The following is a 23,771-nucleotide window of genomic DNA, read 5'->3' on the forward strand; positions in this document are numbered from 1 at the left end:
CGTTTGCCTGAGTAACGTTTGACCCGTGGTGGTGTGTAGCGTTTAAATAGGGTTTTTTTTTTTTTCTTTTTTTTGGGGGGGGGGCATCCTGATGCTCTGCATTTACTTTGCTCATACTTTGTTTCCGCCACAGCTAATGTAAACAAGCTGAAGCGGCTCAGTTCAGGTTCTGCATGCTGTAAAATAACACCTCGAATCCCTCCGAGACTCCAATCCTTTAATAAACTTGCATCTGTCACCGCTGCACCGCACTTCATCACGTTCTTCGTCCAAACTGACAGAATCAAAAAAAAAAAAGCCCAGGTGGGGATTACAAACCTTTAATTGCATTGTCAAAACTACAGCAACACATTTTTTTAAACTCTTCACTTTAAACAAGTCATGGAAAAAGTAAATCTCTATATCAAAAATATAAAAAAAAAAAAAACCCTCTCCTTCACTCCATACTCACACTTGGCATTTTAATTATGCAGTCTTATCTGATAGATGTGGAGATATATCTCGTGTCAAAGTTAGAGCCTGTTCTTTATTAATTTTTTATTATATATTCTTATATTCGGGCTGTCAATGATTGTCGGGAATCTGATAGGACCCTTCATTGATTGAAGATTATTCAAGATTATGAGGAGAGGTATTATCATAAGCCGTGAGCTTTCAACATTCGAAATCTTAACTTATTTGAACGATTCTAAAAGCAAAGATTACACCCTATTTCAGTCCACTATAAATGCGTTTATGAGTCCAGCAGTGTGCCCTGCAGACAGTAACAACACCCCCAACAGCAAATCTGCAGTGCACTTATCATACTTGTATGCCAGCAGAGCCCAAACCTTTTGACATCAGAGGTCTTTGGCTGCAAAAAGCTTGAACGGTTAGCCACAGGCCAAAAATATGCAACGCCGCATTAATTATTTATAAATATTAAGAGGAAGGCATTAAATTCATGCTTTTTTCCAGCAGGATTTTTTTTTTCCAATAATCTTTGCCATTAGCATGATTACATAAAATAGATCCTTAAACTGAAATGATAAGCATAGATTTTTCAGAATAAAAGCACAAATGAATGCCTAAGGGTAACAGATATGTTTCTAAAATGTGAATAAAGCAATCCTGCAGATTATGTTAGTCTCAAAACCTTTTTAGTATTAATAATTTATCCGCTGATATACATTTATAGTTCTGGTGTGTTAACTATCATTTAGCTTATTATTAAACTAACGGTTGGTGTGGTCCATTGTGTAATTCATCAAATGGGAAAAAATTACAACAATTCCTTCTTGAAGTACTAAAGACATTTACAAAAAAAATTTTTATCTCTCAGATATATAAAAGTTATACTTTTTGTATAAAGTTTTTTTTTTTGTATAAAGTTTCCCATTTAAAACAAAAATCTAACAAACTGTAAACTAAAGTGGCAGAATTAACAGAACGTCACAGTTTGCGTAGCCTCAATACAAACTGACACTGCCCACCCTCCCCAAAGTAAAAGTAAACAAACCGTGTGTGGCCTAAACACATATTTTTATTTATTTATTTTATTTCGATTTTTTTCCCCCAACAATGCTCTCTAAGATGCTGACTACGATGACAAAGATGATAACAAATGGAGCACAAGAGTTGAAATAGTACTGAAGGAAAAGATAAAAGAGGAAGAAACTAAGAGGATAAGTGGAAGACAATGGATGGATGAATGGATGTTTACTGTGTTGTGTGTTTGAGTGCCAAGTACGAGGGTACTGTGCACAAATTTGATCAAAATGTGAAAGAACAAACCTCAAGGCATAAGTGGATTTATTCACTTTTTTAACAACTTTAGATTCTACAAAAATGTATTAGACGGCGTACAAAACTAGGTCTAAATAGTAACAGAGCCCTGCTGTTGAGCTCTCTTATCAATAGTATAAACTGAATTTAAAAATGACCATTACACTGCCTGGAAACAGTAAACAAATACACATATAATTTCCTACTTTTTCCTCAGTGTTCTTTATGTATACGCCAGTCCGGCATATAATTCACAGATTACTTTTGACTGCAGCTAGAGCAACAACACAGTCGTTATTAAAAGTAACAGCATTCGCTCGGCAAAATAATTGCGTTTGGCATTATTTGGTCATCTGAGACTATCGGTGTTTTCAAAGTGCCTCACCTGATTTGACAACCCGCAGGACTTGTTTGCATTGTGATCCGCTAGACTGTATAAACAGCTTTGCTTTGCATCATCATGTCAGACCTAGAAAGAGGAAAAGGAAGGAGACAAAAGGAAGCAAAAACTATAACGTATGTAGATATACACAGAGGCTGCATGGATGTTCTCACAGCTCTGAGAGGCTATCTCCATGCAGAAAACGCGTGACATGTCATCGTGCTGTCAGTGAGCTGTAGTTAAGTGGAGGAAGGTGCTTTGTGTGTACAAGTTGGGGGTGGGAGGCGGGAAACAACTGTTTCTGTGTTTGGCAATTCTCGTTCGCACACATGGACACGAGTGGCTGAATCACAGTTAGAGGATCTACTATAGCGAGCAGTTTGGATCACAATCTCCAAATCGCAAGACACCGACTTTCACTTGTACACCTAACACCCTATATGTTAGGTGAGAGGTTACACGGAGAGGGGCATTTATTAAAACGCGCGTGTGTGTGTTTCAACAGGCTGTTGAAATTCAGCTCCAAGGTCACTAACGTATACGCGTCCTCAAACAAGATGAGGGAATAAGAGAAAAAGATGGGAAAAGAAACAATACTGCAGCGTCTCAGTGCATGTGCAGGGATGTTTTAAGTGCTGAGATGGCTCTCTGCCCTTTTCCCTGAACCACACGTCCCCACCCCGGCCTCAGATCAGCTCTTGCACGGCCGTCTCCTCTCTAAGCCTTTTGCTGCCCCTCCGCAAAATTCTTACAGATGCAAAAGATCAAAAGTTAATGTCAATTAATCTATTAAAAAAAATTTTTAAACAACTATTACATTCTTTCTATTTCATATTTCATCATTATTGACTCAATTCAGATTAGATTTCCGTGACCTCTTTGTAGCATTTTAAAGTTCAGCATATATCTGAAAATGTCAAACTGATCAAACTTTTGTTTTTCATTATACTAGTATTGATGCTTATTACTGGTTTTTAGCAGTGGATTAGTTTGTGGCGGTGGCTATGCAGCCAAACTGGTTCTATATTACTGCATTAATAGCTTCATCACAAAACACAGCAATGCAGCATAAACATATATAAGAATAAGCAAAGGTAAGATGTTTACTAGTTAGTTAATGGCAACAATCAGAATTATTATAATGAGGATAACATATACTACAAAACAATAGATATTAAATCATTACATTTGTTTTCCAGTAAATGTGTGTTCACGTTCAAAAATGTAGGAAATGAAACCTACTAATCAGTCTAAATAAACAGAAATGTGTGTGTGTGTGTGTGTGTGTGTGTGTGTATTTATATTCCACAGCTGTGTTAGCTTTATATGAAAAGCACCATAAGATGGAGAAAAGCAGCTCTCCTGTCTGTCCGCAGACTCTGAGATGGAAATATTAGTGACGTAAGTCTGTTCCATCAATCAGCAGCCAGGCAGGGACAGACAGATGTTGGGGCGGTACTTGGTATTTCTTTTACCATATAATAAGCCACCTCAGACGTGTTCCCTGCGCAGATTAGGAGTTCTGCAGACAGATAGGAGGCTTGCTCCAAAATAAACTCGTCAGTCGAGAAGCAGAAAACTTCTCTGCTGTTCGTGATCCATACTTACTACCCGGTCACTGTGAAAACGCCAAATTACCTGAAGGATAAATTAGGAAACTCACCCGGAATTAGTCAAAGCGGGAGTGGAACGGCTGGGAGATTTGTTTTGGGGTTTTTTTTAAATCCAGTTTCTTCCTTGATCCGGTCCAAACCCTCTGCTTTACAGCCTGAACTGAAGCCGGTGTAGCTGGATGAATAATAAGTCCGACGCCTGGCTGCAGACGGAGCGCACACAGTCTGTGCCAGATTTCATGGCATCCAAGTTATGCTGTGATTATCACCGCACCCTCTATCGGGCTCAGTGTAAAGCAAATTTCAGACTTTTCCTCCTCTCCTTCACCGTGCTCCTCGGCGCTTGCCGCATCAGTCGGCTATACCATGATGCCTCATTAGAAATAACACTAGCCGAGATTGTGTGCTCTTTATAAACACTTTATGGTGGATAATAGTTAGGATGGAGTGTAGGCTATTAATGGTGCCTCTTGCGGATTCAGAGCCCCTCCCCTTCCCTCACCAGAAGCCCCACTTTAAAAAGGTGTAACGAATCGATCTTCAGCCTTCTTTGTCCCCCTAAAGAGGTCACCAAAAATATCCACATTTTTTTGGTTTTGTTTTTGCAAAACTTTGAGACCAAAAACTGACAAAGGAAATGCTGCAGCAGCATCTTATCTAGCTGAAAACTCAAGTGCAAACATTATTTTTTCCTGTTCTCCAAGTAAAACGTTGAAAGAAATTTATATTCTTATACATTATTAGAAAAAAACCCCTCCAGATTCCAAGCAGCTTGTAGTTGAATTATTGTGTGTTTGATGCTTGAAGTTGCAAATCTAACGGTTAGCCTGGCCTGGCAAATATCTTCTTTATTATGTAGGATCAATAACATCTGCCTGGTGCTTCAAAAATAATCAACAAATGTATTTTCTGTAGGTAAAAGATATGCCCCGAGTCCTCATTTCACTTAAAACTTTATTTGGCTGTAAGTTTGTGTAGCAGTGACTGTTACATCAAATATCTCTCTCACACAAACATACACACACACACACACACACACACACACACACACACGCACACACACACACACACACACACACTTTTCTTACTTTTCCAGGCACCTCTCATTTCTATTGTCTGGAAACGAGGTTGCACATCGCCTCCTCGTGTGTCCAGGAACAGGACGCACCTTTCTTGGGGACAGCAGGGCGTTGAAATGAAAGCCGTCCCAGTGAACAATTAACAGCCGCAGATTGACAGGTGGGCTCTGACTGTCAGGGTGACGCTTGTGGAGGGGTGGAGTAAAGGAGAGGCCGGAAAGGCAGCTGGATGTGTCTGTCTATCAGTGGGAGCTGTCGGAACGCACCACGCATCACCAATGTGCGCACATTTCACTGCGGAGAAATATCCGGGGACGCTCCTCCTTGCGCCTTTAAAATAAATAATAACAATAAATAAAAATCAGGGAATAATAACAGCTGAGACCCGGAATCTGCTCGCTTTTTTCCTCTTTCTATCTTTTTTTTTTTCTGTGATGACTTTGTGACAAATTCGTCAAGTGTCCGTGTTGACAGTCGGGCGGTAAGCGTATGTGAGTAGCCTGTTTCTTTATCCAGTGGGTGCTTTCAGGGAGATGGGATGTGAGTTGATTGCTCCGGGGTTTCCACACGCTCACACTTGACTGATTGACATACACCCAGCCCGCCTAACGTGTCACTCTTTCCTCTCCTTTTTTCTCCCCTCCTGATTTCCTCCTGTAGCTGGAGGAGACCGGAGCTGTGGCACCTGGACGAAGGGAGAGATCGCAGTTTTGGACTCATCTTCACCGCGGAGTGTGAGTTAATACGCACGAGCCGGATCTCCGTTTTCTTCACTCTTGTTGTTTACTGGGGGATGAAATTGTCCAGCCAGCGGGGCGAACGTATTTTTGATGGAAACGAGGCGACTGGCTTCAGGCAGCTCTCCCATATAATCCCTGCCCGACAGACTGAGATCCGCACGGAGCTTTCTGCTAGTTTTCAGCACGCCAGCCTGCGATGAGTTCTTCTGGCAGAAGTTAAAGGACGAGCCCCCATTTTTTCCTTTTGATTTTCTTTCTTTTTTCTTTTTTCTTCTCTAAACGATCCGCATCGTTTTCCTCGCCGGACAGCCCGATAATAACAACGATCAAAATAAATCTCAGAAACATTTCTTCAGCATCGTCCCCAGCCGAAGAGCCCAATGAACCGCTGCTGGCTCTGATTTCGTCGCCTTGCGCCGGTTTCCTCTCCAGCTCGTCCGCTATTTTGATCTCTGCATGAAAAGTCCAGCGGAAAGTCTCGCAGCAGCATGCCGAGGAGAAAGCAGCAAGCACCGCGGCGGTCAGCAGGTAAGCCCCGGCTCTGCAACCGAACACTCCCACCCCCCACATCAGAAAGGCTCCAGCACGCACACTTCGCTCCCTCCCCGGGTAGGATACAAAGCCAGGGATCGGCACAGATGTGTGTACCCCGGACAAGTTCACGCAGTAGCTCCAAAGGCCTGATGCAGGACACGATATAAGCGCTCAAAGACCTGACGTCCGTGGCTTATCGGTGAATTGTAGCTCAGAGTGAAGCAAAACAAATGTGAAGTTTAATCTGCGCAGTTTTCAACACTCAACCCAAAATAAAGTTTATTTAAATAACCTAGAGCGTAATCTCCGATCTCTATTGGGAACGGTAGCGTGTCCTTAGTTTAAGCAGCCATTATTCAGTGCCAACTTTTCCCGTTAGAAGCAAATGCGCTGAGCTGCACTTTAGTTTCAAGCTTTAAATCTGATCCTCCACTAGGTTGCCAGCATCCAAGTTCTCCAAACAAAAGCTCATCTTATCTCATTTTTACAGGCTTACGTGCTTGATGCGTTAGTGTCAGAAAAAAAAAACAAGAAAGAAAAGAAAAAGAAAGAAAGAGGGGGGAAAGGGAAAGTAGCGTATTTTCAGCTTGTGTTCCGCTCTGGGATTGCCATCCTTGATTTGATGCTTGATTGATCGCCTGTCATGCGACTGCCTTTGATCTATTCATTCCTGATAAACATCAGTAAATCATTCACCATAGAGACACGCATGCGCCCGGCAGCTGGACTCCCTCAAAGGATAACTTTTTGGCCCCCGCAGAGGAGCAAAGAAAAGACAAATTGAAAGAAAAGTTCTCAAGCGGGATAAATACTTTGCGTTTAATACCCCAAGGGGGAGGGAACAAGGGAGGAGGGGTGCTGGGGCGTAGCAAGATCACAGGGTGAACTCCTATGGTCACTTCAGACCTGACCTCGTGTTCATCCTGCAGAAACAGGAAATGCTGTTTAACTTGAGTGAATCTGATATTAAGCATGGATAGAAAAGTGAGGAGAAGTTGTTCTGGAAGTCATCAGAGGAATCTGATTGATTCAGTGTGGTATAAAAATGCAAGTTTAGTATAATCAAACTAACAATTGCTAATTAACTTTTCCAGTTTTGGCAGGCTGTGTATTAGCTTCCTAAATATGAGATGGAAAACTGTAATCGCACTCTATAAACATAGCTTAATGTGATTTAGAGGAAGGTGTACTGTGAAGTGCCAAAAGTCCTGTTTTCATTTGAGAAAAGGGAAAGATCAGTGAAGTAAATTCCACTTTAACAGCCTGACTTTTGACAGTCCGGCCTACGTGTTGTCATTAAGTTGACCAGACGTGAGCTGCTCTGCGAGAGAGTCGCATGTTTGCCTGATTCCATTTGATGTCCCTGCGAGAGACGGCTGTGATTGACATGCATTTCCAAATGACGGGGGAAAGAGGAGCCTTTGAAGTTCATGCAGTAATGACCAAAGCCGAATAAAACAGCTGTAGAATGTTAAGCAGGCAGTGGAAATGTGAGGTTAAGCAGACTTAATCAAGGTTGTGACGGGAAGACTTTGAACTCGGTGGGGCTGTAATTTCTAATTGACGCGAGGCTTTAGTGATGATAGAGAGAAATGTGTTTGAAGAACAAGCCTGCATGGTGAAAATGAATAGTGGCGGTTTATATACCTCTGCCACAGCTTTGCTAGCGAAAACCCCCCATAGGAGAGCAGAAAACATGGGGGGGGGGGGGTTATGTTTTGTCTTTTCCAGACTCTTCTGGTCATTTGGCTGAGCTCTGAAGTGGCCCCATTCCTGCTCAGCTTTTGAATATTGATTCGATTGTCTGCTTTTTCTGACAGACACATACATCACAGGCAGTAATGGTCAATCCTAACTTGGCAGGCTTTGTCTCGACATTATTTCCAGTACTTGACATATGGTCAATCCAAAAACTTTTAACACCTCCGCTGATGTGCGTGTGCCTGCGTGAGACTGTTTCCTCAGTAAAACGGTGTACACACCTATAAACACAGGCTATTTTTATAATGCATTACCAGATATTTCCACAACCCAGATTTGTCACTTTAGAGTTGCACTGAAACAAAATGTTGCATATGCTCCTCAGAGAGAGAGAGCGGGAGACAGGGTTTCAATAGCTCTTTGTATGCCATTTCAAATGGGCTCTGTTTCATCAGTCACAGTGATGATTTTAGACCCTGTAATGGCGCTGTACCCTATCTAGTTTATGACCAGTGACAATACATCAGTGTTCTTTCATTTGGAACCGCATTACTGCATCTGTTAGTTTTGGCAGTTGAGTTCAGTGCAGAGCAATTTGAGCAGTAGAGACTTTTGCTGCAGTCATTTGTCGTCATTTTCATTCTTTCTTTCTTTCTTTTTCCCTTTTCTTTTTTCCGTCTCCCTTCACCAAAGTGCAGCTATGTACATGCATTCCTCGAGTAATTAATGGAAGCTAAACAATGCAGCGATGTGAAGTAACAATAATCAAGGATGAGAATAAACAAGTGTGGTGAGAGATTGATTTGTAAAAATAAACCACACTAAAAGAGCAACCTGTGTGGTTTTTCTTTTTAAATCTTTATACGAACAGTTTGCTGACTTTGCCCATGCTAGCTTAAGGTAAAACAGCTGCAAAGAGTGCATGTGTTGCCATTGTGCCAGTGTTGCTTTAATTTAAGTGCAATTAAAGTCGGGCCTGAAACCATTACCCAACAATTTAAACGTCACCAGCGAGTTTAGTTGCTTATCAAACAAGAAAAATATCCAACACTGACCGGATCTTGACTCTTGTTTATCACAGGAAATCCAACATCTTTGGGTTTTGCCTCGTTTGGTCGCATTTTCCTTTGTATTTTTGGACATTTTGCAGATTAACCGATGAGTCGAGATGGTTAGCTAAACCATAAAAGGTTTAAAAGCACACAATCAATGCTACAGACTCTGACATTAACTTAAGCTCGTGCCACTCTTTAAAGAAAAGGACCTCTTAGACTGTTTAGTAGCAAGGTTGTCTTCAAAAATGACAGCTCGTTCTATATACTAGACCAAGATAACCAGCGTTTAGTTTAATTAGCAGATAGGCGATACTTTATATAACATTTACAGAGAAGCCATAACTCCAGATTTGCCTCGATGCAGAGGTCACAGGTTTGATTGCTGCTTGAAAATTAATGGTATTGCCGCATGTCTCATCCTGCTTCTAGTTTGCCAACCGCGATATCTTAAATCAAACACTGTCACTCTAAGTAATGAATCTGTCAACCAATCATTCAACACGTGAGCGTGATTACAGTGTGACACCGTGTTAGATGTATTCCTCGGGATTTAAAAAGGTCTAGCTTCAAGAAAAGAAAAAAATAAGGACGAAAGGATCGTCTTGATTACGTACCCCGCACCACGCTCACTTTTACTGGCTGAAGTAAAAGAGAAAGAGGAAGAGGGAGCACACTGTGAAGTGACCAATCCACTGTGAGCTGAGCAGGATGCAGCTCCATAAATGTCTATATACTCACGCGTGCCCTGTTTTCAGTTCCTGTTCGCAGTTAAAAGCCCAAGTTTCGAAAGATTTGATCCTGATCCTGATCCTCATCTCCTCTGACAGCCGAGCGATCAGTTCCTGTGCTGACAGAATTAGTGCAGGTCACGATGAGAGAGAAAGATGCTGCTACGCTGTTAAACATGGCTGCGTGGCCCTTTCAGAAGACAGTAATTGGTTTTCCTTTCTTGCTCTCCTGATAAATTTGTAAGGTAACTGAGTAGGTTTGACTGTGTAGCTAATTAGAAGTTTAGCACTCTAAACATAAATCACTCAGGTTATAATCACAGACTGTGGATGCTGTTCTTTTTTTTTTCTTTCCTTTTTTTAAATATGCATCATTCGACGTGCGCTGTAAACTAACTTCACTGCTACATTTTAATGATTTCTTTGTAGCTTAGCTCTACACGTTTAATTAAAGCACCGTGCAGCATTCAGCTACACCGAAGCCACAACAAGCCAAGATGCACACACATTGCCTAGCCCTGTGAGCGTCTTCACTGACATCAGCGGCTGCCTTCTTCTCTCCTAAATAGATTGCCCTATGCTGCCACTATCTCTGCCTCAAAAGGAGTCTCTTAATTATGACTCGGGGGGTGGGGGGTGGGGCTTCTCTTCTCCTTGACGGCATCGTTAGCTGTGGTCCCTAATTATCCAGGTAGCTGACAGATCAGTGACAGGTCCACCGATTACTGCTGACAAATTCAGCAAGGTGTCAAGTCTGCAAGCTGCCTTGATAAAAATCAACTCGGAATCACCCGCTTCTCATGTGCCCACCTCAGTTGTTCAAGTGTAAACTCAACAACAGCTGAGGTGGCTCCGAGTTTGCCTGGAGCATCACGTGACAATCAAAAACGCGCCGGTGACAAAGAAGCCGTTGCTCTGATCGTGGGTAACTCGACTCAAGTAGCCATGCGGTAGGCGTTAGAGGCCTTTTAATAGTTTAACGTGAATGCGGCTTTCCGCGAGTGTGAGAAGATTTTCTTAATGCTCTGCCTTTCCCTCTGATCTTTCTGCTAACAGCCTTTTGGTTTGTTTGACAGAGCAGGAACAAAGTTCCTAGCCGAGCAGCGTTAATACATTTTGTTGTTGCTACTTGGCATTGTATTCCTCTGCAGGAATTTAGCTCGTGGCGTCTGTCAGCTGAGAAACAAGCACAAAATGATGACGTTAGTTTTATCGGGATGCTTCTGATAATGGATTTAATGACATTTGTCAGGGTTTGAAGCAGTGCTGAGAGGGGGAAAAACATATGTGGAGTGAAAAGTGTGTTTCTTGCTGTGAATGTGTGTGTGAACCAATCTGCATCACTGGGCAAGATGAGGAGTTTGCTCAGCCCTGTGTGTGTGTGTGTGTGTGTGTGTGTGTGTGTGTGTGTGTGTGTGTGTGTGTGTGTGAAATATTCAGATCCTGTGATAATGCAGTGTAGGTAAAGTGTCATTAACAGGTGACATTGACTGAAGGAGTCGCTGGATATATTTGCTATCCCGCACTCTAGTTTCATTTGCATGTGGTGTCAGGAAATCAAAGACACACACTAATACGCACACTCACACAACTCCGCTCTCTGTCCTCATCTTCGTGGAGGTTAAGTGACAAATGAAGATCGATGACTGCTCTTATGGAAAAGAGGGTTGAATTGAAAATATGTGGGAATTAGCCTCGCCAACCGAGTGAAGACGTAAAGGCATTCAGAGCCGCGGGCGCGAGGTAAAACTATCCCCGAGCTTAATGAGGTTCAGAGGAAGCAGGAAAACCTGGGTTCTCGCTCAAGCGCAAACACGAGGAGCCGTGACAAAGAAATAAAAGGAAAACAAGGTCGTCGTTACAAGAATGAAACCCCCTCTGCCTCGCCGAAACACATCCTGCGCTTATTTGTTGTTTCGGCGCCTGTTTTGGATTCGTAAAGATACCTTGGCTACGATTCAAAACAGCTGCAAAACAAAAAGCCACAATTTACAGTGGGGATATAAAACATTAGGAAGAGGAATAATAAGAAGGAATCCGTTCACATGACTGGACCCGAGGGGGTTTTAGGGCACCGGTTGCTAATTATTGTGAAGCATACATATGAAGGAAGCGTTTTCCTGCTAACTGAGAAAAAGGGAAAAAAGCTGAGCGAGTGGACAAGCAGAGATAACGTCTGTGTATATCCTCAGAAGCAACCAGTGAATCCAAAAACAGCTGATGCAAGATGGGAGTCCTGGAGGCACAGATCAAACATATGACTTTCACACAAGAGAATAGGTGTGACTATTAATATTTTTCTTCCTTTGGTCGCTTGGTTTAGGAAATCAAACCTATCCGGATGAATCTAGCCTTTTACCAAGTTAACTCTTGTTTATCAGGGTGTCATTCCCATCCCGTCTATACATGATTGGCTGCTAAATATTACAGTGATGACACTGCCATCTTTCAGTTCAGAGACTTCACAGCCGCTTTTTCAAACCATCGCAAGAAATCTCCAGGCCGTTCATAACCTCTGCTTCACTGTGACAATCAGGATTTATGGACAGAGCTGCAACTTACTTGAATTGCTCTTATTGCCCACTATTTTCTTTCCCCTGTTACTAATTTTCTCTCAGAAAATAGTCAGTATAATTTCAAGATTACATCTTCTGGTACATTTATTCAATCAGCAATGCAGAACATTCAGTGAACTCTCGTGTATCAGAAAGAAAATCCACCACCAGCGACTGAAAACAACTTTTTTATTTTGCATTTGTTTGAAATTAAAATCATTCCCTAATTTATTCATTTGACACAATCGGTTCTTTTATTTGCACATTTACTTTAAGAAACTAGGAGATCCAGTTAGTAAATGTAACTGAGGCCAACTGAAAATAACCACAGCACAGCACTGAAGAACTGGTGGGTTGTCAAACCCCCAGAGAGAGGCCAGCTGCACTTACTTTGTTCTACACAAACACCAAACTCAGTTGTGCTCTGTCACTACCTCCGATAACGCTGATAATTAAAGAAGCAGGCAAAAAGAATTATTAGGCCGAGCGTAGACGACGCAAAATGGATGCGAAACAAAAAAACTGAAAGAAAAATGGCCAGTCGTGACTAAATACAGGACGATGGGAGGTCCAGGGTACACTCAGAGGTCAGTGTGGACTCTGGGGAGCACCTGTCTGCCTCCACTATAGTATACACATTGTGATTTGTGTGCTTTGTGTGTCTGTTTCTCTGTTTCCTCATATTTTCTAGCTCAAAGCAGAACTGCTTTAGCATGAACGCATGTTGCATCAGTGATTGATTGATAATGCTTGCTGGAACACTGGAGTGACGAGGCTTTATAGATCTGATTCGTCTTTTGCATTTTGCTACGGCGATCTTGGAAATTGCTTTGCAACAACGTTTTCCTTTCATCTCTCCTTAATATACTGGAAATTGCCACGATGGCGGTGCCTGTTGCTGTAATTAGGCGATCGCGCGAGAGATAAAACTGGAGATACATGCCCGCAGTGAAAACTATTCTTAGTACTCAGTCAGCTGTGGTAAGAGTGAAAAACTGATGTGATCCAGAGATCTTATAAGAGAATTTGACAATAGCACAGTACAAGATGTTTTGGGGGTGATTCTATGCAGGCAGTTTTATGTCTCTGTAACCACTAAAATGAAAGGTAATCAAAATAACTGTCCCGAAGAGTTTCAATATGGCTGCCAAGTAGGGCTGCACGATTAATCGTTAGAAAATCGCGATCTCGATTCATACTTATGTGCGATCTCATTTCCAAAAGACGACGACGATTGCACCGCATTTTGATCCGGGACGTAATCTGCATGAAAACAAGCGCTCACTCTTCCTGCTTGACAAATGACAAGGGCGGAGCCTTATACCACGTGATACAGAAGCTGTGCCGTGTGATGCTAACATTAGAAGGGAAAAAAACAACGGAGAGCACGTCAGGGATGACGAGAAAGTGACAGGAGAAAATCCGTCCCGGTCAACCACCCAAACATCAATAACGGGAACCTTATACAGCGCTTCCCTATACCCGTCGAACTCCCGCAGGCACAAAGAAATTACGGAGGCTATTACTTATCACCTGACCAAAGATATGGCTCCCATCAACACTGTGCAAAAAGAGGGATTTAGGGAAATGATCAACACCCTAGACAAACGTTACACAGTGCCGTCCTGCAACTATTTTCCTATTGTTGCACTACCTGCTCTATACACGCAGCGTCGAGCAATGGTGGAGACGGAATTTCAAGCAGTTTTCAAGCAGTACAACATTTTGCGGCAACCACAAAACGTGAGACATTTGTTGTTTTTATGTTTATTTATTGTTTTTATGTTCAGTCTCAACTGTTACGAAGTTGATGTGCAGTTAATAAGTGCAATAAATATTTATACTGGAAAAGAAAACCGTGAGAGAATCGTGATCTCAATTCTAAGCCAAAAAATCGTGATTCTCATTTTATGCAAAATCGTGCAGCCCTACTGCCAAGGCTAGCTTCTGTAAGGGCTTTGTCTGAGTCGCAACATTCAATAAAAACAACAGTGTTTAGGTGAGAGAGCGACCACCGGACGGCTGCGCTGTGTGGCCTTGAAGTAGAGTTGCTTCTGTTAAGCAGCCTTGAACATCTGGGTTTAAGAGGGGCGGGTGGGAGAGGGGAAGAAGACAACAGAGGGTCTGAAGAAAAGGTATTAAAAGTGACAGATGAACAAGACTTGGGGAGACGCTCTCCTGCAGCAGCAGCTGTGACTGCTGCCATCGCTCTGACAGGTGTCAATTAAGAATTACTGCAGAGGCCCTGTAGTCATTTTTTTCCTGCCCGGCTGTCCGTCTGTGCGCCTTTTTGAGAAATAGCGCTTTACCCTTGTCACTGCGTTAGCGCTTAGCCACAGTCGCCCCAGAAAATGAATGCATTGGCTGGCACTCTAATCAATACCCAGTGTATTAGCAATTATTTTGCACATTGATTTATGTTGGGGCAGCGACTCCCAATGTGTTGTTATTAGCTGCTGATTATATGTGCCTCCACTATACTGCAAGACATGCACGTCAGCGTTCTCTGCTGCTGTTAGGCAGATGCATTTTAACCTTAGAGGCAAGTACGCGTTTAAGAATAAAATAGACAAACGAATGCTTTTACTCCCTTCACGTATTTCAAGATAATTTAGCAGGTCAGTATAACTGTGCTTGCGTTGCCTTCTTATGGATGGGCAATGAGTATGGTTTTGGTTTATGGCTGATAGAGCGATGACACCATCGGCACTTTGGTTGGTTGCTCATCAGTCTCAATGTCTTTCACTGCATATGAAACAACTTGGGGGCTTGACTCTACAGCTAAAACGGGGAAAAAGAGTCTTTTTGGCAGGGAAGCGACGGAGGTGAAAAGGGACAGGGACAATAAGCAGAAGCTAAACACAGAAAAGACTGAACCTCAGACGGGCATTTACTAACTAAAGAGAGCTCTGGGACATGAGAAGGTTCAAAAGCAACATTCAGTTGGAAATAACAAAATATATCAATTTATTAGCGTAATGCAAGTGGCAGTCCTGCCTTTGCAATAGTTGCATGAAGTTGGCTGCATGGCTTTTCCATCATTCTAGCTCAATTTGGAAAGAAAGCACATGAATAAAACCTTACTGCAAACGTAATTCACTGTTCTTTTCATAAATGACCTTCTCTCTGGTGAAGCTGTTTTTAGTCTAAAAGTATTTCAAGAGTCCTAATATGAGAATGATAGAAAACTGCTTTGTTCTCAGATACCCCAGGGTGTAGTAAAAATACTAAACATATCCTGCTCCGGCACAGTGGGAGCACTTGTGCCTCCTCTCTTTGATATATAACTGTAAAGTAAATACATTGTGGTATTTACAGACATTTGAAGCCAACAAAATAATAATAGTGAGTTATATTTCCATCTTGCTGTTTAACTTTGCCACACAGCAGTGTGCTGCTGTTTCAGAGGGTGCTGTTAGCACCGGCTATATCAGTATGTTTCAAGGTGTTAGCCATTCCAGGAAAGGCAAAGAAAACTCCATGTGAGTCTGTAAAGCAAAAATGCAACCACAGCTGCAAAGCGTAGTGGAATCAGTTCTTCAAAGCGAACAATAAAGGCCGGCAGAAGATTGGTCAGGAGTGGGAGCATAATCAGACCCCCCTGTAAAAATCACTACATCAAATAAACATATGCGCACAAGCTTGTGGTTAGGTTTCTCGTTTCCTCTGTCAGGTAGAGTAAAGCTGGCAAGACCCAGTGCTGTATATCACCAGAAGGCAGGTTACTTGTTTTTATAGCAGTTGATAAACACTGGCCTCAGCATGTCCAAGCGGCAGCCAGTGCAAGTGGACAACAGTCAGGGGGTGGAAATTTCTATCCCCCCAAGGAGAGTTTATGTAACTGATAACGTGGGTTGAGAAGCAATGAATATGATTTTTTTTTTGGACACTAGTTTACTGCAGATAAGCTATCTGGGTAAGGATACAGTTAACAGATGACACTTTGTCCTTGAGAGCGGGCGCTGAGGAAGGTCACGCCGTAGCCTTGTGTGGTGTCACTGCCATCCCTCTTCGCTCCCCTTTACCCCTTCATCTTTATCTCAGCTACTCCCTCCGTCTTTCCGTCTATCTGCTGTGTGGGACTTTTTTTTTGGTTTTTTGGGGGGGAGGGGGGGGGGGTTCCTGGCCCTCTTCTCTCTCTCCCTATAAGCCTTTTCTCATCTTCCTATCTGTCATCAATCTCTATCTTACTGACTCAATTCTCCTCTACCCCGCTCATATTTTCTTTCATCTTCCTCCCTGTCTCTCGCCCTCATCTATCGCTCTCTCTCACCGGATGCTCAAGAGTCAGTGAACTGGTTACAAGAACATGTACTCGACATCTGAAAAGGAGAGTGTAATACTTTCCTCTTTCAGGCCCGCTGGCCTTGTTCTCATATTTCAAGAGGCTGTTTTTTTTATACGTCTTCTTCTCAATATTCTAAGTTCAGCAACATCCTGCAGTCACACTTGTGAGTTACAAAAATCCAAAAGTCACAGGGCAGTGAAGACTTGTGTCATGTTCTTTGAAGTCTAAACACATGACTATCACATATTTTCCAAGAGCAGTTCCTATTAAGCAGACAGTCTTTCCATAAAGCATGTTGTTCAGGGAAGAAGGGGGAAAAAAATCAAAGCGTATTTTGTTGGTTTGGTACGATTCGTTTTTATCTGCTCCTTTCATTTAAAAGGATCCCAGTGACCACAAATTGCTTGGGGTCACCCAAAGTAATCGCTTAACAGTCATCAGCTTCAGCGCAACACTTGACGGGCAGTTGAAAGGGGATATAATGTTTCAGTATCCCGGTCGATTCAACAACACCACATGTTACCTCCAGAAAATTCCTCCCCAGTGCCGCTGTGCTGTCTCAGACGGTGACAGTCGCAGGGGGTATAAGCTGTCCCTCTAAGTCGTCTGTCTCAAAAAGAACAGCGGGAGGCCTCTCGCACAGCCTCCCGTGTCACTGTGTCTCTTTCGTCAGTCACTCCCTCACGCGCCAGACCGACTGTCTGTCTAGCTCACTGGCTGGATGTCCACCCAAGCATCTGTTTCTGATCACCCGTCTCCGCGCGCGAGCCTGCTCGAGCGATGATCCCAGCGTTGACCTGTTTACCTGTCTGCCTCTGGTCCATCTGCCTCTCGTCTCTCTCGTCACGATGGTGCACGATGACAGGACTTGCCGCTATGTCAGAGTAACAAGCCAGAGAACATGTTGACATTGAGCAACGCTTGCGTGGTGCGTCTGCACCGACACTGAACTTTGGCATAAACACAGAAAAATGACCGACGTGCTGTCTGCTGGAGTTGCTTCTGAAACTTATTTATGAAGTACTAACCCGAGGCGCCGAACATGAGGATTATATAATGTTACTTTATTGAATGTTATGGGAAGATGTTTCCATTTTTTTTTTTTTATCAGGTACGCCAGGCTGACTTCCCCTTTACCCCATTTTGTTGTTGTTTTTTAATATATATATATATATATAAATATATATTTTCTTGACTGGGGAATAAATAAATCTCACACCAGGAGTGCATAAATATAAAAACTGTGAAACTTATGAGAAAATAAAAAATAACAGAGACTAACAGAGACAATAAAAAATTTTTTTGCCTCTTAAATTTTTGCATGACTCTGATTTTACTCTTATTTTAATATCATTGCTGTTATTTTTGCTTCCACTGTTACAGGCTGTGTATTCCTTCTGTGAAGCTCTTTCTGGCATTAACCTGTAAATCGTGTTATATAAATAAATATTGCGTGTTTATTTGCTAGTGCGTTTGTTGCAGACACACAGACTGAATTATAAGTGAGGTTAGTTTTGTTCCCAATTTTTTAAAAATAAGTCAAAGTCTTTCTCTCAACCACAAAATGTCCCCTCACACACATGTGGACTAACTCTTCAGAACTTTTAGGCTGGAACGATGTCGCGACTAACTTTTTTTTTTTTTACCCTCGAGTAACACATCTGGTTAGCTGTGTGTGTGTGGCATGCTGGATGTTTTTTCCTCAGTGTTTTGTGGGTTTACTGATGTGTTACAAAGTTACCTGTGAGTACAGAGGGGGGCTAACTTAATGTTTGAACATAACATTTTAGCTAATATCCATAAGCCTGGGTGCAAACTCAAAACTCCTGGATGTCTGCACATTATTCACCTTGTAACTGACTGAAAGTTTTTTATTTGCTGGAATTTGGTAACATAATAAATTTATCTGGGATTTTTCCTGAGTATTTCAAATTTTCATAAAAGCATATTTAGGCTTTTTGGACGTAGTAGCTGCTTACACAAGTGTAATATGTTTGCCACATGGCAATTTAAAGTTTGTTCTTTGCCTTTTAATTGATATCTAAGTTAATTTGATTTAACAGAATCAAATCCTGTCTTCCGTCTTACTGTATGATTTGGCTGCTGCCTGCTGTTTCACCTTTGTGAAGGTCTGTGTAATATAGCTGTCATCTTCCTGAATAATTACAGTATTTTTGGCGCTCGAATCCAAAAGTCCAAGAATGGCCACATTCCCAGTTTTATAGTGTCTGTGAGTGTGAGTCATTTCTAGGTAAATGTGACACACTTTTTTCCTCTCCATCTTCTAAGTCTATCACTCCATTCCTCATATTTTGCACCTTCCATTTTTTTCTGAACTGAGCTGAAAATAGACCGAGCGCTGTAAGAAAATACCGTCGTATTAACTGGGATCAAAGTCCCAACAATAAGACATCTGAGTGGACGGCAGCCATCAGCTTAAATATACTTCACAAACCAGAATACTTGATTGCTGAAAATGTAGCACATTGTAAATCTAATACTAGAAGCTAAATTGAATTTGGGTTGAGAAATGGAAAATTTGGATTCAGTACGCTGCACACTCAGATTTTCAGTATTGATTAATTTGGCCTTTAGTTTCTTTGTCAGTCGGCGCAAAAATGTCCTTTCCAAGTCCAAAAAGGAAAAAGGGATGAATTTTTAAAATCTCTTATCACTGCATAAAAAGCACTAAAACAGCAATGCTGGAGCAAATGTGTACTTCTTTTGGTTGTATGAGTCTGAAATACGTTACTCAAGACTGCAAAGGTGAAATGACCACAGTGCAGTTGGTGTAAAACTTAAACATTAGATGCTTTTTTTTGTGCCAGTCGAGAGAATAGAAACCTCTCTTCTTAGTAGAGTGCGGTACTGTGCGTGTCCGGGATGTTTAATTAAACTTCCTCAAACTAAACAGGATCATGGAGCAGAATGGCCTGAGCTGATTAACATCACGTACATCAAGGTCAGTCAATTACCCCGTTACCTCATTAGACTCTCCCCTCCCCTCAGTATTTATATAGTCAGCCAGCCAGACAGACAGACGTGATTAGCTGGCTGTTGGGGAAACCACTGAATTTCAGTTAAGGAGATTTGTACTTGGATACTGACTCCCTGTTTTTTTTTTTTTTAAAGAGAAAATAGTGCATTTGTGAAACCCATTTTCACTGATCTTCAGTGAGCTCAGACTTTTACTGAGCAACACACCAGTCTCTGCTGATTTCATAAAAACAAAATAAAAAGGTGAAAGTCATGTCGAGGTAGCATGTGTCCATGTCTATTTCGGAGTGAAATCTACTGTTAAAACATCACAGCAGTTGCAGGAGCGCATTTAATTTTATTAATCCTTTATTTATCCAGGTAAAAAATCTCATTGAGATTAAAAATCTCATTTCCAAGAGAGACCTGGCATCATAGCAACAATACATGACGTGACGCTCGTGCTGGTTATCGTATGTCTAAACTTTCACTTTGAGAGGGAAGCCTGTCTTTGGAGAAGTTAGCTTAAAACGATATTTGTATTCATGCTTTAAACTGTGCTTTAAAAAGATAGCATTAGCTTTACAATGCCACACAGTAGACCTACTTTTGAAGCACTTCTGATGGCACAATCCTGAGCGGGTGGAAATGTGCACCCCTCCTCTGGATATTTGGGATCTATTATGTATGGAGGAGCTGAGTGTCTACAAGACCATGGCCAGAGAGCTAGACAGGACAGAGCGAGGCACTATTGTGCATGTGCTTGTGTGTCTGTGTGTGTGTGAGGGGAAAGGGAGGGGGGACAGAAAAAGAAGCAATAGCAGGAGGGGCATAAAGGGGTGAAAAAAAAAGAGGAGAAAAGGAGACTGACAGTAGACAAAAAAGAACCAGAGAGGAAAGAGGGGGGAGGGATATGAGGGAGTGGAAAAAGAGGAGGCAAAGCAACAGAGGAGTGAAAGAGAAATGACTTGAGGGGTTGAGGGATGGAGAGAGGTGAATAAAGCGAGAGAGAAAAGTATCAAGGCAATGAAGAAGAAAAAACAGAGTCGGAGAGACAGTGAAAGCAGTTGGGTAGCGGAGGGGAGAGAAAGAGGGGAGGATGTCACCCATGGCTGCCACTCATCACTCACTGCTTAATGACGCAGTTTTTTTTTCTCTTCTCCTTCTTCTTCTCCTCCCGCTTCTTTTCTGTGGGAGAGAGGGGGAGGACAGAGTTTGGCCCGCACCCTATCAAACAGGGTCATACAGAGTTCACAACCTCCAGGTGGGACCGTCCTCCTCCTCCAGGGAAACGTTTGCGTGCCTGTGTGACCGCCTAGTGCGTAGTTTCGAAGATTATCTCTGGATCCGAAGACATTTCGAGGATAAAATCTAGACGGACGGGGAATTACAGTGAAAGTTAAGGATGCTTTACATTAAAAACCGAGAACTGGAGTGAAATTCCGATTTTTTGCTTGCCCGACAGTCGCAAATGCCTTGTGCAAAGTTTGTCTTCGTGTGTTTATATGTGTGTATATGGGCATGTTTGTTTGCACCAGAAGCCTCTCTTGACTGTCTGCCGCTTCCTGCTGGGACCGGCTTGAGTTTTGATTCAGTTTGTGTGTTGGGCGTGTGTGTGTGTGTATGTGCGCTTAGCTCCACTTGTCCTCTCACTCATTCCCGTTTCTGGGAAGCATCAGCCGTTTAAAACTCAAATGGCAGGATTTTTTTCCCCCTCTCCCCTCGCTCTCCTCCTCACACCAAATTTGGGGAACAGCTGGGGCGGCCATGCCGATGATTTGTCTCCTTCTACCCGTCCTCCTGACAGGTTGAGAGCATGCACACACTATTAGGCGTGCACACACACACATACAATTAAACATGCTTTCAGTATCACAGACAGACAGGCACAAACACACATAAACACACTCGCACAGACACAAAAGTAGACTCAGTATAAGAGGCCGTGTTCTCAGGGTGCTGCCAAAACACTCTGATTTCCTTTAGCCTAGGCGGCCATACATCAGCTTGGGGCCTCCCAGCCCGGATGGCAGGGGCTGACAGAATGACATGTGTCATTTATCAAACGAGGGGCGCCAGACCTCAGGAAAAGAACAGACCGCCTCATGACAAAGCCCCCCCAAGAGCTCTCCTCCACTCGCAACGAGGGGAGTGTGTCATGGGGTAGACACTGACAAATCTACGGAGATAGAACACACATGGATGCATGCTGACACCAACACGCAAGCGGAGGAAACGCACACTGAGAGGCACTTCCAGCTCAGATGCAAACCCACTGATCGCATATTATACTCAAGCTGCTTTGTGGATTTTAAACACATTGTTTGGTCGTGTTTAAAGAACGACAAGACTTTGAAAACACAACTAAAAGGGGGGGGGGGGGGGGGGAATCTATATTTTATAACGTGTTTGGAAGCGAATGTACAAACACACATACCCACACATACACCCACATATATGTTTTCCTCGCAGCCAAAGAAGCCCCAGCCAAAGCTTCTCCTGTTGCCAGCAGCAGACCCGTTCTTCTTAATGAACGCTCATTGGCTGCCGAAAGGAACTCTCTTAGCTGGCAATGCAGCTTCATCTCCTTCCTTTCATATCTGTGCCACCGCATACACACAATAACCCATTTTTTCTCCTTCATTATGTCTCCCTCTCCACTCCTTCCCTTTTCCCTTCCCTCTCTCTCTCTCTATCTGTCCTGATCCCCCCTCCACCTCCTTTTACTCTTTCCATAGCCTGTTCATTTGTCTTCATAAGCCTAATTTATTTTCTCTGCCAGATGCAAGCTGACAGCCATCAGTCACTCTCCCACACATACTGACGCACACACCTGACCTCCTGACACGCAGACAAATACACTATGCGCAAATGCACAGCTCTTTTCTCACTTTTTTTTCATTTGCCCTGTCTCTATTACACACACACACATACAGACACACAAACACAGGCCATATTACCTCACGCTGCTCTGAGGTAAGCTCTGCAGTCACATACCCTCTGTTTTACCCCTGTCCTCCACCCCCTCCAACCCCCAAAACCCTCCCATTAACATTACTGAAGATGGATGCGTCTTCATAGCGGAGATTGATTGCGGATATAGAGTTATGGTGCCATTTATGTGTGTGTGTATGAGTGTGTTAGTGTTAGATGGAGGGCACTTTGGGAGGCGGCGCTGGGAGCTGAAATGCGAGGGAGGCAGGCTTTTCTCTCCTTTCCAGAACCTTCCAGCCGTTCGTTGTCTGTCCGCAGTCTGATATTGTGCTCTGTTGAAGGATTGCTTCCTCTCTTCCTGCTTCTCTCTCTCTCTGACTGTGAAGCCGTTCATAACCATTGTACACACACACATACACACACACACGGGCATGCATGCATACTCGCACAGGCACAATTAGGGTGAGATGGCCACTAATACTAGTCCACTTTGAAAGCCCACTACATAATTTACTGACTTTCTCCAGGGACCCTTTCTCTACCCCTAATGCCCCCCCCCCCCCCCATATCATTTTGTCTTTTGTCGCTTTATTGCTATGGTCATCAGGAAGTGGGGGGGGTCCACACATACACCCTGTAAACTGCTGTGTGCTTCAGCTTTTTCTTTTGTTATATATTTTTTGTTACGCGTCTATGCTATTCATCATGCTTAAGTCCTAAACTAGTGTTGAAATGAAACAGTGGAACTTTGTTTAATGGAGCGCCAGACTTCAGCTAAGAACTCGTCACTCGAGCAGACAGAACGAAGAAAAAAATGTGGCGATGCATAAAGGATAACGGTTTTGATGGTGCACAATTGCTGGAATTTCCCTGGTGACACATGCAGTTAAAAGCACTAAAATGTTTGGGGACATTTGGCTGTCCTGAGCAGCCTCCTGCCCTGAGGGTTTGCCGTCCTAATTAAATTCCCTAAAGTGACTTTAGGGGTTTTTAAAGTTATAATTTCTTTGTCTGTCTGTTCGCATGTTGGGAAGGGATATGTAAGTCTATATGTAGGTCTCTTAGGTCTGGTTCTTACAAAGCCCTCTGCATTATTGTGTTCTGAGCGCGTTGCAGAGACGTAGACAAGGGCAGAAAAGAGCTGATGAAATATTGTGATGCAGGCAGACAAAATAAAATCTGTGTGAGTCGCCTCACTGTCTTATACTAGACTGTTAAAAAGTTTCAAGCTCAGCTCACACAGCACTATAAAAGACAAATTGAGTTATTTTCAATATATTGGTCACAATTAGGGGGGTTTTCTTTCTACTATTTCTGTGTCCAATTTTACTTTATGCATCAAACACAATGAGAATTTTAGATTTTAGAGATGTACAGATTCTGTTTTATCTGAATTGCTATTATTGATTTTTGCTCAACTAG

General features: G+C 42.7%; 1 protein-coding gene across 1 annotated transcript in view; it reads left to right on the forward strand.

Annotated features, from left to right (window-relative positions):
• Positions 1–5,011: 5,011 nt before the first annotated feature.
• Positions 5,012–23,771, forward strand: part of LOC146683067 (teashirt homolog 1-like) — a 31,654-nt gene continuing 12,894 nt past the window's right edge. The window contains exons 1-2 of the mRNA XM_085445875.1: positions 5,012–5,329; positions 5,499–6,106. Coding sequence (XP_085302001.1) covers positions 6,067–6,106 — 40 coding nt within the window. The 5' untranslated portion in view covers positions 5,012–5,329; positions 5,499–6,066. The remainder of the gene's footprint in view (positions 5,330–5,498; positions 6,107–23,771) is intronic.

Source organism: Copadichromis virginalis, linkage group LG22 (assembly GCF_057382275.1).
Source record: "Copadichromis virginalis isolate Kocher_CV1m ecotype Utaka linkage group LG22, C_Virginalis_male_GT1.1, whole genome shotgun sequence".
NCBI lineage: Eukaryota > Metazoa > Chordata > Actinopteri > Cichliformes > Cichlidae > Copadichromis > Copadichromis virginalis.